Here is a 17,521-nt window from a genome sequence, read left to right as displayed (position 1 = left end):
TACACTAGGAGTGCTAAATGAGCAGATGATGTGCAAGTAGAGATACTGTGTGCAAAAGAGCAGAAAGTAAATAAAACATATGGGGATGAGGTAGGTAGATTGGGTGGGCTATTTACAGATGGACTATGTACAGCTGCAGCGATCGGTTAGCTGATCAGATTGTCACAACTTCCGCCGAAGTCGGCCCTTCTCCTTGTTCGGGTGGTGTTCGGCGGTCGACGTCACCGGCTTTCTAGTCACCATCGATCTATTTTTCAGTTTCGTTTTGTTTTGTCTGTTTATACACACCTGGTTTCAATTCCCTATCATGTTCCCTATTTAACCTCTGGCTTTCATTTCTGTTTTGTCCGTGATTGTTTGTGCGTTAGGTGTTGTTGTTAGTGCTTGTGTGTTTGTTATATTCCCATTGAGGAATTTTTGCCTATATTTTGAGTAAACGCGTGTATTTTTGCTCAACACCTGTGTCCTGCGCTTGACTCCGCTACATCTCTGCACACAACCCTGACAGGTCTTTTGCAAGGACGTAAAGTATCCATGCTGGTAGAAGGGCCGACTTCGGCGGAAGTCGTGACAGTACCCCTCCCCTGACCGCGCGGCTCCAGCAGCGCGACGACACCGGCCTCGGGACGACCCGGAGGGCGAGGTGCAGGGCGATCCGGGCGGAGACGGTGAAACTCCTGTAACGGTACTCATAATGCCCAGAAGTGGTGCTAAATGCTGTCTTCCACTCATCTCCCCCCTTGATACGCACCAGGTTGTAAGCGCTCCTGAGGTCCAATTTTGTGAAGAAGCGCGCCCYGTGTAATGACYCGGTCATACTGGCTATRAGTGGTAGYGGGTAACTGTATTTTACCGTGATCTTATTTAAWCCKYGATAATCAATACACGGGYGCAACCSTCMATCCTTCTTCTTCACAAAAAAGAAACTCGAGGAGACAGGTGAGATGGAAGGCCGAATGTATCCCTGTCCCAGAGATTCGGTGACATATGTCTCCATAGCCACCGTCTCCTCCTGTGACAGAGGATACACGTGACTCCTGGGAAGTGCAGCGTCTACCAAGAGATCTATCGCACAATCCCGCGGTCGATGGGGTGGTAATTGAGTTGCCTTCTTTTTACAGAAGGCGAGTGCCAAATCGGYATATTCTGGGGGAATGTGCATGGTGGAAACCTGGTTTGGACTTTCCACCGTAGTGGCACCTAAGGAAACACCTACACACCTCCCTGAACACTGACAGGACCATCCCTTGAGAGCCCTCTGTTGCCACAAAATAATCAGACCATGAGAGGTCAACCAGGGAAGACCCAACACAACAGGAAACGCAGGAGAGTCGATCAAGAAGAGACTAATTYTCTCCTCGTGATCCCCCCGCGTTCTCATAGCRATGGGCGCTGTGACCTCTCCAATCAGCCCCGACCCCAAAGGACGACTATCTAAGGCATGTACAGGGAAGGGAACATCAACAGGAACAATAGGGATCCCTAATCTATGTGCCAAATAGCGGTCAATAAAGTTCCCAGCTGCGCCTGAATCTACTAGCGCCTTATGCTGGGGATGCGGGGAAAACTCAGGAAATTCTATGGGTAACCACATGTGTGCAACAGAGGGCTCTGGGTGAGTTGTGTGYCTACTCACCTGGGATGACCCACCAGTGCTCCGCCTGCTACCTYGACTTCCAGGAGAAACACCCCAGCACCGACCAGCAGTGTGCCCTCTGCGGCCACAGTTGGTGCAGGGAATGGTCCCCCCTCCGGTCTCCCTCCTAGCAGCCCCTCCTAACTCCATAGGTGTTGGATCCAAGGTGCTGGGTAATGGAACGGGCGGACCCCGATCTAGACGTCCGCGGGRGGCCAACAGGTTATCCAGCCGGATAGATAAATCCACCAGCTGGTCCAGGTTGAGAGTGGTGTCCCTGCAGGCTAGCTCCCTACGAACGTCCTCTCGTAAACTACACCTGTAGTGATCGATCAGGGCCCGCTCATTCCATCCCGCACCAGCTGCCAGAGTTCGGAAGTCCAGTGCGAATTCTTGAGMGCTCCTCATCCCCTGTCTCAGATGGAACAATCGCTCTCCCGCCGCTCTCCCWTCAGGTGGATGATCAAAGACTGCCCGGAAGTGGCGAGAGAAGTCCTCATAGTCATCCAGAGTTAGGCCTTCCCTTCCCCAGATGGCGTTGGCCCACTCCAGGGCTTGACCAGTCAGGCAGGAGATGAGGGCGCCCACCCTCTCGCGTCCCGAAGGGGACGGATGAACAGCCGCCAGGTAGAGCTCCAGCTGTAGTAGGAACCCCTGGCACCCGGSTGCTGTTCCGTCATACGCTCCTGGGAGCGAGAGCCGAATCCCACTGGGTCCTGACGATGGAGGGGTGGACATCGGTGTAGGTTGGGGTGCGGGCGGAGGTGATGGGGTATGATTGACCGGGAGACCTTCTCTCTCCCATCTGTCCATTGTTTGCAGCACGCGATCCATGGCTGTCCCTAGACAGTGTAACATGGTCRCGTGCTGTTGGACTTGCTCCTCTACTGGGAGAGAAGGGCTGGCTGCACCTGCTGACTCCATTTGAACAAAAAAATKGTTTGACCAAATGCAGGTAACAAGGTAACAACACATCCGCCACACTGATCCTCAACAGGATTCCCATCAGGGGTGCGTGCTCAGTCTCCTCCTGTACTCCTCATTCACTCATGACTGCATGGCCATGCACGACTCCAACACCATCATCAAGTTTGCCGATGACACAACAGTGGTAGGCCTGATCACCAACAACGATGCGACAGCCTATAGGGAGGAGGTCAGAGACCTGGCCGTGTGGTGCCAGGACTACAACCTCTCCCTCAACGTGATCACGACAAAAGAGATGATTGTGGACTACAGGAAAAGGAGGCCGAGCACGTCCCCACTCTCATCGACGGGGACGCAGTGGAGCAGGTTGAGAACGTCAAGTTCCTTGGTGTCCACCAAAAAACKTAATGGTCCAAACACACTAAGACAGTCGTGMAGRGGGCACGACAAAACCTATTCCCCCTCAAGAGACTGAAAAGATTTGGCATGGGTCCTCAGATCCTCAAAATGTTCTACAGCTGCACCATCGAGAGCATCCTGACTGGTTGCATCACTGCCTGGTATGGCAACTGCTCGGACTCCAACCGCAAGGGACTACAGAGGGTAGTGCGTATGGCCCAGTACATCACTGGGGCCAAGCTTCCCGCCATCCAGGACCTATATACCAGGCGGTGTCAGAGGAAGGCCCTAAAATTTGTCAGACTCCAGCCACCCTAGTCATAGACTGTCCTCTCTGCTACCGCACGGCAAGCGGTACCGGGGCGTCAAGTCTAGGTCCCAAAGGCTTTTTGACACCACACTCCAAAAAGCAAGTCCTGTCGTCTCCAGTTATGTCTTATCTTGATTATTGTCCAGTCGTGTGGTCCAGTGCAGCAAGGAAAGACCTAGCTTAGCTGCAGCTGGCCCATAACGGAGCGGCACGTCTTGCTCTTCATTGTAATCAGAGGGCTGATATAAATACTATGCATGCCAGTCTCTCTTAGCTAAGAGTTGAGGAGAGACTGACTGCATCACTTCTTCTTTTTGTAAGGAACATTAATGTGTGACACAGCTCTGACCCACACACTTACCCCACCAGCCATGCCACCAGGGCTTTTTTCACAGTCCCCAAATCTAGCACAAATTCAAGAAAGCATACAGTACTATATAGAGCCATTACCGCATGGAACTCCGTTCCATCTCATATTGCTCAATTGAACAGAAAGCCCGGTTTCAAAATACAGAGAAAGCAACGCCTCTCCCCTATTTGACCAATATAGTTTGTGTGTATGTATTGATATGTAGGCTACATGTACCTTTTTTATCGATGTAGTTCTGTCCTTGAGCTGTTCTTGTCTGAGCTGTTTATGTTCTGTATTATGTAATGGTTCGTGTTTCGTGTTTTGTGTGGACCCCAGGAAGAGTATCTGCTGCTTTTGCAACAGCTAATGGGGATCCTAATAAAATACCAATACATATCTTGAACACTTGATTGCAGACATGCAAAACATTTGGGGACTATCAACAATATAGTTGAGTGGAGTTGTCCTTTTAATATTCATCTGTCTTATGTAACCATTCCAAACATAACATATCACACTAATTTAAATTTCCCGGATTTAACTTTACTATGTTACGTCTTGTCTATGAGACCAGGCTGACAAGGCAGCCTCCAGAAACATACAATCTCTTTTCCATTAAATATACTGAACAAAGATGTAATCGTAACATGTAAAGTGTTGGTTTCATGAGCTGAAATAAAAGTTTCCAGAAATTGTTCATATGCACAAAAAGCTTATTTCTCAAAAAATGTGGGCACATATTTGTTTACATCCCTGTTAGTGAGCATTTAAAATAATCCATCCACATGACAGATGTGGTATATCCATTAGCTGATTAAACAGCATGATCATTACACAGGTGCACCTTGTGCTGGGGACAAAAGGCCACTCTAAAATGTGCAGTTTTGTCACACAACACAATGCCACAGATGTCYCGTTTTGAAGGAACGTGCAATGGGCATGCTGACTGCAGGAATGTCCACCAGAGCTGTTGCCAGAGAATTTCATTTTCATTTCTCTACCATATGTCGCCTCCAACGTTGTTTTAGAGAATTTGGCAGTAAGTCCAACCGGACTCACAACCGCAGACCACGTGTAACCACACTAGCCCAGGACCTTAGTATTGCTGTGTGTAATGAAGTCCTTTTGTGGGGAAAAACTCATTCTGATTGGCTGGGCCTGGCTCTACAGTGGGTGGACCTGGCTCCCATGTGGGTGGGCATATGCTTTACACAGCCTAATTCATTTATTTCAATTGACTGATTTCCTTATATGAACTCTAACTCAGCAAAATCTTTGAATTTGTTGCGTTTATACTTTTGTTCAGTATAGTTTTAATTTAAACTGGTACCTGGCTCACTCCCGGGAGACAGCCCGGTTCCAAAACTAATGCAATCCATTTTCGCCGGTGCAAAATTCGTCTACCGGGGCCAGATTAATCGAATCCCCTCATTTGTTATGCTGGAGGCGGACCTTASTGAGATCCATGAGTGGATTTGAGGGTTTAAGAAGAAAAATAAGGACGTATCCCGTAGTTGCAGGTAGGAATTTCGCCATTTAATAGCTGAGTGTATTTTATTTAGTATTTATATGTAAGCTGTTGAATATAACATAAAACGCAACGCAAAGTTGCCAATTATGGTTAACTAACGTTAGCTAGAGAAGTAAGTAGCTAGCTATGTTGACTGGGAGCCATGCTGTATGGTTTGGGTTGTCTTTCCATCAAATTATCTCTCCCGGCGATTTGGTATAAATTGATACTGCGTAACGGGTTTAAACAAACCACGATATATAGCTAGCTAGGTTAAAATACGTTCCACATGTCTTTCTTATTGCCCTAACGTAAACATTTCACCTGTTGTTTACGAAGTAACGTTATGTGGTGAATACATTTGATTTGAACGTTAGCAAGCTTTTCACTTGCTTGACCATGAATGTTTGTAATACATATTTGTTGTAACTAGCTAATGCTAGCTAGCCAGTCTGTAGCTATAATGTTAGCTAGCTAACGCTCAGTTTTTCAGAGCAGTGGTGGGCTTGCTAAGTCGTTAAACAATTAGCAAGSTAACGTTAGTCTGCTAAATTTCAAAAGTTTACAATAAATGTCCTACATGCATGACTATCCTGTGTATACAGGGCTCAGCTGTGAAAGAGACCTTGGTCTCAACATAACTCCCTGTTAAAATAAAGGTGAAATAAAAAATCATGGGGTTCATTTGCGGCTAAAGTAAGGAGCTAAGAGTTAACATTGGACTGTACAGCAGCTAGCTCGTTAGTGTTATCTATTTGGTTCGCTAGTATGAACGCCAGTGAAGCATAGCATGGAGAATGATGAGATTTACACAGTCACGAAGAAGCGTGAGATTTGAGAAACAAGCTGTGGATAACAATATTCAATTGAAACTAGGATATCGAGTGGGCGCTGTCCTTTCATTTCTCCAGTTTCAGATGACAGTCTAGCTAGACACCTCGCTGCTCCCCATCTCTGGAATTGACTGAATTGACTGACACATTTAGTTAATGATCTTGAACATCTGAAATGTGGCCCACTCAATTGCTATGCACAGTTTGTACAGCATCCGTCAGAAGGCCTTCTCATGTTAATGATTTGTATGTAATTTAATGTTGGTCTAGGTGGTGCATCTAGGAAGTGGATGTATTTACTGAAATAGGTGGTGTCATGGGGATTCAAATCAAAATGAAATTTTTATTGGTCACATGCACATATTTAGCAGATGTTATTTCGGGTGTAGCGAAATGCTTCTATTCCTAGCTCCAACAGTGTAGTAGTATTTAACAATACACACACCTCAAAGTAAAATAATGGAATTAAGAAATGTATAAATATTAGGAGCAATTTTGAATACAGTATATACATATGAAATGAGTAAAACTGTATGTAAACATTATTAAAGTGACCAGTGATTACATGTTTATGTACATAGGGCAGCAGCCTCTAAGGTGCAGGGTTGAGTAACCGGGTGGTAGCTGGCTAGTGACTGACTAAGTTCAGGGCAGGGTACTGGGTGGAGGCTGGCTAGTGATGGCTATTTAACAGTCTGATGGCCTTGAGATAGAAGCTGTTTTTCAGTCTCTCAGTCCTAGCTTTGATGCACGTGTACTGACCTCGCCTTCTGGATGATAGTGGGGTGAACAGGCTGTGTTTCTGGTGGTTGATTATTTTTTTGGCCTTCCTGTGACATCGTGTGCTGTAGGTGTTCTGGAGGGCTGGCGGTGTGCCCCCGGTGATTCGTTGGGCTGATGCCCCCGGTGATTCGTTGGGCCTGCGGTTGCGGGCGGTGCAGGTGCGGTACCAGACAGTGATACAGCTGAACAGGATGCTCTCTATGGTGCATCTGTCAAAGTTTGTGAGGGTCTTAGGGCCAAGCCAAATTTATTCAGCCTCCTCAGGTTGAAGAGGCGTGTGGGTGGACCATTTGATTGTCAGTGATGTGTCCACCGAGGAACTTGAAGCGTTTCACCTTCTCCATTGCTTTCCCGTCAATTGGGATGAGGGTGTGCTCCTGTTGCTGTCTTCTAAAGTCCATGATCAGCTCCTTCATGTTGTTGATGGAGAGGTTATTTTCCTGGCACCACTCCGCCAGGGCCCTCACCTCCTACCTGTAGGCYGTCTCATTGTTGGTAATCAGGCCTACTACTGTTGTCATCTGCGAACTTGATGATTGAGTTGGAGGTGTGCATGGCCACGCAGTCATGGGTGAACAGGGAGTACAGCAGGGGGCTGAGCACGGACCCTTGTGGGGCACCTGTGTTGAGGATCAGCGTAGTGGAGGTGTTTCCTACCTTCACARTCTGGAGGGTGGCCCATCAGGAAGTCCAGGACCCAGTTGTACAGGGTGGGGTTCAGACCCAGGGCCCAAGCTTAATGATGAGCWTGGCGGGTACTATGGTGTTGAAGACTGAGCTGTAGTCAATGAACAGCATTCTTACATAGGTATTCCTYTTGTCCAGATGGGATCGGGCAGTATGCAGTGCGACGGCGATTGCATCGTCTGTGGATCTATTGGGTCCGTATGCAGATTGAAGTCAAATCAAAGTTTATTTGTCACGTGCGCAGAATACAACAGGTGTAGGTAGACCTTACAGTGAAATGCTTAATTACAGGMTCTAACCAATAGTGCAAAAAAGGTGTTAGGTGAACAATTAGGTAAGTAAWGAAATAAAACAACAGTAAAAAGACAGGCTATATACAGTAGCAAGGCTATAAAAGTAGTGAGGCTACATACAGACACCGGTTAGTCAGGCTGATTGAGGTAGTATGTAAATATGGTTAAAGTGCCTATGCATATATGATGAACAGAGAGTAGCAGTAGTGTAAAAGAGGGGTTGGCAGGTGGTTGGTGGCGGGACACAATGCAGATAGCCCGGTTAGCCAATGTGCGGGAGCGCTGGTTGGTCGGCCCAATTGAGGTAGTATGTACCTACATAAATGTATAGTTAAAATGACTATGCATATATGATAAACAGAGTATCAGCAGAGTAAAAAGAGGGGTTGGGGGGGGCACACAATGCAAATAGTCCGGGTAGCCATTTGAKTACATGTTCAGGAGTTTTATGGCTTTAGGGTAAAAACTGTTGAGATGCCTTTTTGGCCTAGACTTGGYACTCCGGTACCGCTTGCCATGCTGTAGTAGAGCGAACAGTTTATGACTGGGGTGGCTGTGTTGGATGTGTTGCTACCTACCCTCACCACCTGGAGGCGRCCCGTCAGGAAGTCCAGGATCCAGTTGCAGAGGGAGGTGTTTAGTCCCARGATCCTTAGCTTAGTGATGAGCTTTGAGGGTACTATGGTGTTGAACGCTGAGCTGTAGTCAATGAATAGCATTCTCACGTAAGTGTTCCTTTTGTCCAGGTCGGAAAGGCCAGTGTGGAGTGCAATAGATATTGCATCATCTGTGGATCTGTTGGCGGTATGTGCAAATTGGAAGTGGGTTAGGGCAGGGGTGTCATAAGTCAAATGGACGGAGGGAGCCAAATAAAATTTAGGCTACAAGCCGAGGGGGGCCGGACGTGTTCGATGATTGTTCATTGAAAATTATTTTAAATTGACGCATATATGGTCTAGTGAACCTAGATCTTGAACCTACTGAAAACCCTATACAAATATATTCCAATATGAAATCAGATAAATATAAGCAATATTTTCTTAATGGCTCTGTCAGTAATCCCCTTTTAATTTTCACAGACACAGAACCCGACAAGAGTTTCCGCTTTATATAAAAAAGATGTCCATATTCTTGTGTGTTGCGGGGGGGTGTTCGTTTCATATGGTCGTCTAAAGATATACTCCGTTTCAGTACCGGCCTACATCTTTCTGTCTGCCCCAGCAACATGAAAGACACCACAGGTTTTTCGAGCATACCTACCGTGAAATATATCCGATTCCCACCTTGTTGACAATACCCGGTTTCCGAGTGTCCACTCTTATCCGTTTTGCCTATTTCTTAGCACTGGGCTACTGAGTTAATTTTTACTGTGATTGCGACGCACCTTCGCTGTGCCAATATAATAGAAGAAAAATGAGGCAGCTATCCTGCTCGGGTGCGTCACCCGAGTTGCATTGTAAGGAAATGTAGTATTGTGCGTGTAAAAGATCTGGCGGGCTGCCGGCTTGCGTCGGGTCCTGCGGGCCGGTTCTGAATAATAAAAAGAGGTCAAGATCATCCCAGGGCGCCGTAAAAAAAACCTTTCTCGGGGGCCGGATGTGGCCGCGAGGCCTTGACTCTTGACATATCATGGTCTAGGGCTTTGGATAAATTGGGTGTTGAGGTGAGCCATTACCGAAAACCCTTTCAGAAGCACTGTCAATGGTGCGATGCGGACATGAGTGCTACGGTCGTGGTAGTCATTCTAGGCACGGTTGCCTTTGTGTTTCTTAGGCGCACAGCGGACTGATGCTGTGGTGCGCCTGCTTGAAACATGTTGGTATTTACAGAACTCCAATTCAGGTGACACTGTTGAAAATCGTCAGTGAAGACAGCTGCCAGTCTGGTTCAGCCAATGCCCGGAGCACCACGTCCTGGTAATGGCCGTCTGGCCGGCACGTGTTACGCAGCCTTGTGAATGTTGAACCGTTTAAAGCTACCTCCATCGTCGGCTACGGAGAGCCGTGATCACACAGTCGTCCGGCAACCCAGCTGATGCTCTAATGCTGCCTCAGTGTTGCTTGCCTAGAAGCGAGCATAGAAAGTGATTAGCTCCGCTGTAGGTCTCATATGTCACTGGGGCAGCTTCGCGGGCCTGTGCTTCCTTTGTAGTCTTAATGAGGTTTTGCCAAGCCCTGCCACATAAGACGAGCTGTGACCGGAGCCAGTGTAGTAGTGAATTCAAGTCTTAGCCCTGTCATTTCTGTAGGACCGCTTGGCCTGTTTGATGTTTCGTCGCAGGCATAGCAGGGATTTCTTTGTTACGCTTCCGGGTTAGAGTCCCGCACTCTTGAAGAGCGGCAGCTCTACCCCTTATAGCTCAGTGCGAATGTGGCTGTAATCCTATGGCTTCTGTCTGTTGGAGTATGTACGTATAGTCACTGGGTTGGGTACGACATCCTCGATTTTCCTTATTGAAAAGCCAGTGACTGTATGTGTGTCTCCTCAAATGCCCTCGAAGAATCCCGCGGCACATGGTTCCAGTCTGTGATAGCAAAAAGTGCCTGTAGTTTAGTATGCGCTGTCATTCTGACCACTTTTTTGATAGACCGAGTCACGGTGCTTCTGCTTAATTTTTGCTTGTACGCAGGAATAGGAGGATATCGAGTTGTGCTCAGATTACCAGAATTGGCGGCGCGAGGGAGAAGTCTTTGTACGCGGGCCCCCTGTGTGTGGAGTAACAGGGTGATCTAGAGAATTCTTTTCCTCTTTTTGCACATTTAACATGTCTTGATAGGATTTTGGTAGAAGACTGATCTTAAGTTTCCCTGCCACTAGAGCGGCCGCCTTTGGGTTGAGTGGTTCCTGTTTGCTTATTTTTGCCTCAATACTGGGCTGACTGAGTGCTGTCTTAGTGCAGCATTTGTCTGTGGCTGGTAAATAAACAGCCACGAAAGTTATAGCTGAAAACTCTCTTGGCAAGTAGTGTGGCCTGCAATTTATCACAATATACTCTACTTCAGGCGAGCAAAATCTAGAGACTTCCTTAGATTTTGTGCACCAGCTGTTGTTTACAAATATGCACAGACCTCCCCCCCTCGTCTTACCGGAGTGTGCTTTTCTATCTTGCCGGTGCAGCGTTTATCCCGGTAGCTGAATATCCATGTCGTTATTCAGCCACGATTCCGTGAAACATAGGATATTACAGTTTTTGATGTCCCGTTGGTAGAATATTTTTGTGATCGTACCTCRTCTAATTTATTGTCCAATGATTGCATGTTGGCGAGTAGTATTGATGGTAACGGCAGCTTTMCCAGTCGCCTTCTCCGCGTCCTGACCAGGYATCCGGCTCTTTGTCCTCTGTACCTGCGTCRCTTCCTCTTGCAAATAAYGGRGATGTCGGCCCTGTGGGGTGTTTGGAGAATGTCTTGTGCGTCGTCCTTGTTGTAGAAAAAATATTTGTCTAATCCGAGGTGAGGGATCGCTGTCCTGATATCCAGAAGCTCTTTTGTGCCATAAGATACGGTTGCAGAAACATTATCTACAAAATAAGTTACAAATAACGCGAAAAAACCCACATAACACAATTGGTTGGGCACTTGTAAAACTGCTGCCATTTCTTCCGGYGCCATTTTTGGTGGGTCTAGGGTATCAGTTAAGKTGGAGGTGATATGATCCTTAACTAGCCTCGCTAAGAACTTAATGAAGACAGAAGTGAGTGCAATATTCATTTAGTTCAGTTACCTTTTGCTTTCTTGGGTGCAGGAACAATGGTGGACATCTTGAAGCATGTGGAGATAGCAGAGTTGGATAGGTAGAGTTTGAATATGTCCGTAAACACTCCAGCCAGCTGGTCTGCGCATGCTCAGAGTACGTGGCTAGAGATGCCGTATATATATATATTTAACCAGGTAGGCTAGTTGAGAACAAGTTCTCATTTACAACTGAGACCTGGCCAAGATAAAGCAGTGCAACACAAACAACAACACAGAGTTACACATGGAATACACAAACATACAGTCAATAATACAATAGAAAAAAATTGTATACAGTGTGCGCAAATGAGGTAGGATAATGGATGTAAGGCAATAAATAAGTAAATAAATAAGCCCTGCGAGGGTTAACACGGTTACATTTCTTACTCACATCGGCCAAGGAGAGCGAGAGCCCCCATCCTCGGGAGCGGGCCGCGTCTGTGGCACTGTGTTATTCTCAAAGCGGGCGAAGAAGATTTTTAGCTTGTCTGGGAGCAAGATGTCGGTGTCCACTACGTGGCTGGTTTTCCCTTKCTAATATGTGATTKTCTGGAGTCCCTGCCACATACGTCTCACGTCTGGGCCGTTGAATTACAAATCCTCCCGAGTGGGGGCGCAGCGGTCTAAGGCAATGCAGTGCTTGAGACGGCACTACAGACCCGGGTTCGATTCCAGGCTGTTACGCAACCGGGAGACCCATTATGCGGCGCACAATTGACCCAGCGTCGTCTGGGTTAGGGGAGGGTTTTTGGCCGGCCGCATGGCCTTGTCCCATCACGCTCTAGCGATTCTCTTGGCGGACGGGCACATGCACGCTGACTTCGGTCCACAGTTGTACGGTGTTTCCTATTACACACTTCAAGTGTCAAGAGCAGTGCGGCTTGGCAGGGTCGTGTTTTTGGAGGACACATGACCTTCTCCTCTCCCGAGTCCGTACGGGAGTTGCACCGAAGCGACAAGACTGTAACTACACATTGGAGTGTTATTTTATTTGTTTTTGTTAACCTTTATTTAGCTAGGCAAAGTCAGTTAAGAGCAAATTCTATTTACATTGACGGCCTACACCGGCCAAACCTGGACGACGCTGGGCCAATTGTGCGCCACCCTATGGGACTCCCAATCACGGCCGGTTGTGATACATCCTGGAATCGAACCAGGGTCCGTAGTGACGCTTCTTGCACTGAGCTGCAGTGCCTTAGACCGTTGACCCACTCGGGAGCCCAATGTCAGAATATCTTATGTCAAAATACATACGTTAATCGTTACTCACCAAATATAGAGTTTTTCTGAGAGACTATATTCATTTACTTCTGTTATGGCCTTCCAAAAAACCGTCTAAATATAAATGTAATTACTATAGTGAGTGATTGGAGGTGCAAGAATAGGCATTTTACCCTAACTGGTTTCCCAAAAGGTTTCCCAAATACATCTTAGAACTAAGTTCATCGTTAGAACCTTCGTAGGGGCAAAATTATATCTCCGAGCTGTTTCCCAAAGCCATCTTTATTAACGTTGCATTGAAAACACTCGCATCTAACGCCTGCCACAGACCACTCGTTGAACAGCTACAGTTTACATACACCTTAACCAAATACATTTAAACTCAGTTTCTCGCAATTCCTAGTAAAAACTCCCTGTCTTAGGTCAGTTAGGATCACCACTTTATTTTAAGAATGTAAAATGTCAATAATAGTAGAGAGAATGATTTATTTCAGCTTTTATTTCTTTCATCACATACCCAGTGGCTCAGAAGTTTACATGCACTCAATTAGTATTTGGTAGAGTTGCCTTTAAATTGTTTAACTTGGGTCAAACGTTTCGGGTAGCCTTCCACAAGCTTCCCACAATACGTTGGGTGAATTTTGGCCCATTCCCCCTGGCAGAGCTGGTGTAACTGAGTCAGTTTTTTAGGCCTCCTTGCTCGCAAACTCTTTTTTCAGTTCTCCGCACCGAATTGTCTATGGGATTGAGGTCAGAGCTTTGTGATGGCCACTACAATACCTTGACTTTGTTGTCCTTAACTTCTTGCAACTATAGGGGGTGCTGTTCCGCATTAGCATATTTGTGTCTCCAAATTAAACTGCCTCGTGCTAAATTCTTGATCGTACAATATGCATATTATTGTTATTATTGGATAGAAAACACCTTCTAGTTTCTATAGAAGTTGGAATTTTGTCTCTGAGTGGTACAGAACAATTTCTACAGCACTTTTCATGACAGGGTTCAGATTTCAGAAATTTTTACCTCTGATCTGGGTCTGTTTATAAGGCGACAGTGAATGCTATAAGAAACCGACACTGCCTACGTCTTCCTCTGGGTGTCTGTACGTCATCACGTTTTCAATGAAATCGATGGGACGTTCACAGCCATTACAAAAGACCAAAATGTACAGAGACCCCCCTTTCTCAACGTGCGCCTGAAGCGTCAAGGCCATCGGACCTGCCTCGTTCCAAATCGTTTTCTAACCGCAATATTTCTCCGGTCATGTTTTCAGTCGTTAATGTTGTAAAAACATCATAATGTAGTTAATTTGAACCGTTTTAATATCAATTTATATCCGTTTAGTGCGATTTTGGAGGAATTTCTTTGTTGTGCACTCTGAAAGTTTGGACACGTTTTAGGGTGTCGGTCGTTGGTGGTGGACATTTCGAAGGACAGAGGACATCTATCGACAAAAAGACGTTTATAACATAGAAAGGATACATTGCCCAAGAATCTGATGGAAGAACAGCTCAAAGTAAGCAATATTTAATATGATAAATCGTGTTTCTGTCGAAAATTTTAAACGCATATTTCGCCATTTTGTTTGGTATAGCTTCACTTGGCCAACCCTGTATTGAAAAGTAAGGATAATTTTAAAAATGTAAATCAGCGGTTGCATTAAGAACTAATTTGTCTTTCGATTGCTGTCAACCCTGTATTTTTTTCAAGTATATGATTAGCTTTCAATTAAACTAGATCACTCTGATAGATGACGTCAGACATATTGAGGCTTGATTTCCTAGTATTTTTATTGTGTAACCGACGTTTTGTATGGCTAAATATGCACCTTTTCGAACAAACGTTATATGTATATTGTAAAATGATGTTACAGGAGTGTCATCGGAAGAATTCTGAGAAGGTTAGTGAAAAAATTAATATATTTTGGCGGTGATTACGTTATAGCGCTCTTTGGCTGGAATCGATGCTCTGGTAACGTTTGCACATGTGGTATGCTAACTTATCGATTTATTGTGTTTTCGCTGAAAAACGCTTAGAAAATCTGAAAATATGGTCTGAAATCACAAGAACTGGGTCTTTCCATTGCTATGCTTTGTCTATTTTATGAAATGTTTTATGATGAGTAATTGGTCATACACGTTGCTCTATCTAGTAATTCTAGTCGATTTGTGATGGTGGGTGCAATTGTAAACTGTGATTTCTACCTGAAATATGCACTTTTTTCTAACAAAAACTATCCTATACCATGAATATGTTATCAGACTGTCATCTGAAGAGGTTTTTTTCTTGGTTAGTGGATATCAATTCTTGTTGAGCCGAATTGGTGATAGCACCTGAAGGAGTAGAAACTGATGGAGTTAGAATAGTGGTGTATTTTGCTAACGTGTTTAGCTAATAGATTTACATATTTTGTCTTCCTGTAAAACATTTTAAAAATCTGAAATGGTGGCTTTATTCACAAGATCTGTATCTTTCATCTGGTGTCTTGGACTTGTGATTTAATGATATTTAGATGCTACTATCTACTTTTGAAGCTATGCTAGCTATGCTAATTAGTGTGTGGGGGGGTGGGGGGTGCTCCCGGACCCGGGGTAGAGGCTCGTGAAAGGTTAAGCCATTTTGCCACAACTTTGGAAGTTTGCGACCAAGCTTTATCTTCCTGACTGATGTCTGGAGATGTTGCTTCAATATTCTCCACATAATTTTCTTTCCTCATGATGCCATCTATTTTGTGAAGTGCACCAGTCCCTCCTGCAGCAAAGCACCCCCACAACATGTTGCTGCCACCCCCGTGCTTCACAGTTGGGATGGTGTTCTTCGGCTTGCAAGCCTCCCCCTTTTTCCTCCAAACATAACGATGGTCATTATGGTCAAACGGTTCTATTTTTGTTTCATCAGACCAGAGGACATTTCTCCAAAAAGTACTGTCTTTTGTTCCCATGTGCTGTTGCAAACCGTAGTCTGGCTTTTTATGGCAGTTTTGGAGCAGTGGCTTCTTCCTTGCTGAGCGGTCGATATAGGACTCCTTTTATTGTGGATATAGATACTTCTGTACCTGTTTCCTCCAGCATCTTCACAAGGTCCTTTGCTGTTGATCTGGGATTGATTTGCACTTTTCGCACCAAAGTACGTTCATCTCTAGGAGACAGAACGTGTCTCCTTCCTGAGCTGTATGACGGCTGCGTGCTCCATGGTGTTTATACTTCGTACTATTGTTTGTACAGATGAACGTGGTACCTTCAGGCGTTTGGAAATTGCTCCCAAGGATGAACCAGACTTGTGGAGGTCTACAATTTTCTTCTGCGGTTTTGGCTGATTTCTTTAGATTTTCCCATGATGTCAAGCAAAGAGGCACTGAGTTTGAAGGTAGGCCTTGAAATACATCCACAGGTACACCTCCAAATAGCATCCATCGTTAGATGCTTTTGTTTCTCTCTCACGTCACTTTATACACAGAAGATCCMCGCTAAACATARAATCACATGGTTTATTCGTCTCTTTGTGACCATCGATAACTTCAGAACAAAGGTGACTACAAATACTAAGTTGTAAATGTCTTTGCAATTGATACACACAAGCGACGTGTACAAAAATATCCTTCAAATGAAAATSKAGATGCCTGCATTAAAATATAAACWGTAGGCTATAGGCCTATTTCAATCATATTGAAATACGTTTCATGTTCAATCAAGTTATATTTTGATACTGCAATTTGTCTCAATACATTTCATGATGTGTAGCCTAAATCGGTGATTTAGCAATTCTTAWTTTTTGGCAATAAGTCGCCTCAATATTTGCTGATTTAGATGGTCATATCTTTCTAAGAGCTAATCCGTCATCAGTATTGTGAATTAATTATAATGTTAAGTAAAGATTTGAGTGGAGAATGCTGATCCGAGAGCAGCGCTTCCTTTCTTTGGATCTTATCAGTATGGACACTTGCTCCAACAACGCACTTAGCGACCGTTCTCCCTGTATAGTGTTTTGTTAAACACGTGTTACATCCTGGCTGTTGTAGGGAAGATGCATCCTAAACACTTGTGAGTCTAAGTTCCATTTCTATTGAGAAACCGGGCCGAGGGTGTTCGAGAAAGACACGTCATAGTCAACATCTCTAATGCACAGATACTGGGGCAGGTTAAAGGGTAACCATACTTAATATTTTTTCCCCCTCTGTTTGCCATATTGGATGTTTTTTCGGGACTACTGTCTTGTGTGACTGGAGGAAATAGGCTACATAGTGTTCACAGTTAAACAAAGGGCCCTTGGCACTTACCTGCTACAAATAACAAGTAATGTGCCGTTAGTGACTATGTTGTTAGGATACTGAAGGCCATGTTTTAAAGAGGGCCACTGCTTGGATTTTTTTTTTTTTTGTCTTGGTTGAACCTTGTTTACTTTGTTCCATTGATGGCCTAGTAGTTTAGTGTTACAAGGTTTTCCTTTCCTGTCTTAGCCTTACTTCTAAGCATGTCCTCAGATGGAAACTTTCAAGATCAGGAGGCATTTCATTTTCTTTGCAAGATGCCAGAGAATTAACTTTCAGTCATGCTTGAATATTTTATTTAGGCGAATAGAGTCCCGAGTCTTTTCCAATCAGTTGCATTTAGGGTAGACTAGAGTACAGTCATGACCCAGCCCTGTTTTCACTGCGGATATGACAGTGCCTACTTTGATATACTCCTGACTAGTAGTAAGAAGGTTATGTAAATCATTGAATAACCAAATGCAGCCTGTTTTTATATAAATATTAAATCATTTATGGGAAACAATTACAGTGCATTCGGAAAGTGTTCAGACCCTTGGTTTTGTTACGTTTACACTCTCTCTCTTTTC

The 17,521-nt window shown here is 45.0% G+C and overlaps 1 protein-coding gene across 5 annotated transcripts in view; it reads left to right on the top strand.

The window, feature by feature from the left end:
- The first annotated feature begins 5,071 nt into the window (after nucleotides 1–5,071).
- Nucleotides 5,072–17,521, top strand: part of klhl13 (kelch-like family member 13) — a 92,860-nt gene continuing 80,410 nt past the window's right edge. For 2 of the 5 annotated variants that reach the window (XM_023968391.2, XM_023968390.2), the window contains exon 1: nucleotides 5,072–5,144. Coding sequence is in view for 2 of the 5 variants with exons in the window: in XM_070434604.1 (XP_070290705.1) it covers nucleotides 14,184–14,201 (18 nt within the window). In the remaining 3 variants the exon portion in view is untranslated. Of the gene's footprint in view, nucleotides 5,145–14,129; nucleotides 14,202–17,521 lie in introns of those variants that run through there. The other 3 variants (XM_023968392.2, XM_070434604.1, XM_070434603.1) reach the window with 3 other exon arrangements.

This window comes from Salvelinus sp. IW2-2015, linkage group LG23, assembly GCF_002910315.2.
Source record: "Salvelinus sp. IW2-2015 linkage group LG23, ASM291031v2, whole genome shotgun sequence".
NCBI classification, from domain to species: Eukaryota; Metazoa; Chordata; class Actinopteri; order Salmoniformes; family Salmonidae; genus Salvelinus; species Salvelinus sp. IW2-2015.
Note: the sequence above shows the minus strand (reverse complement) of the source record. Positions and strands in the feature narration are given on the sequence as shown.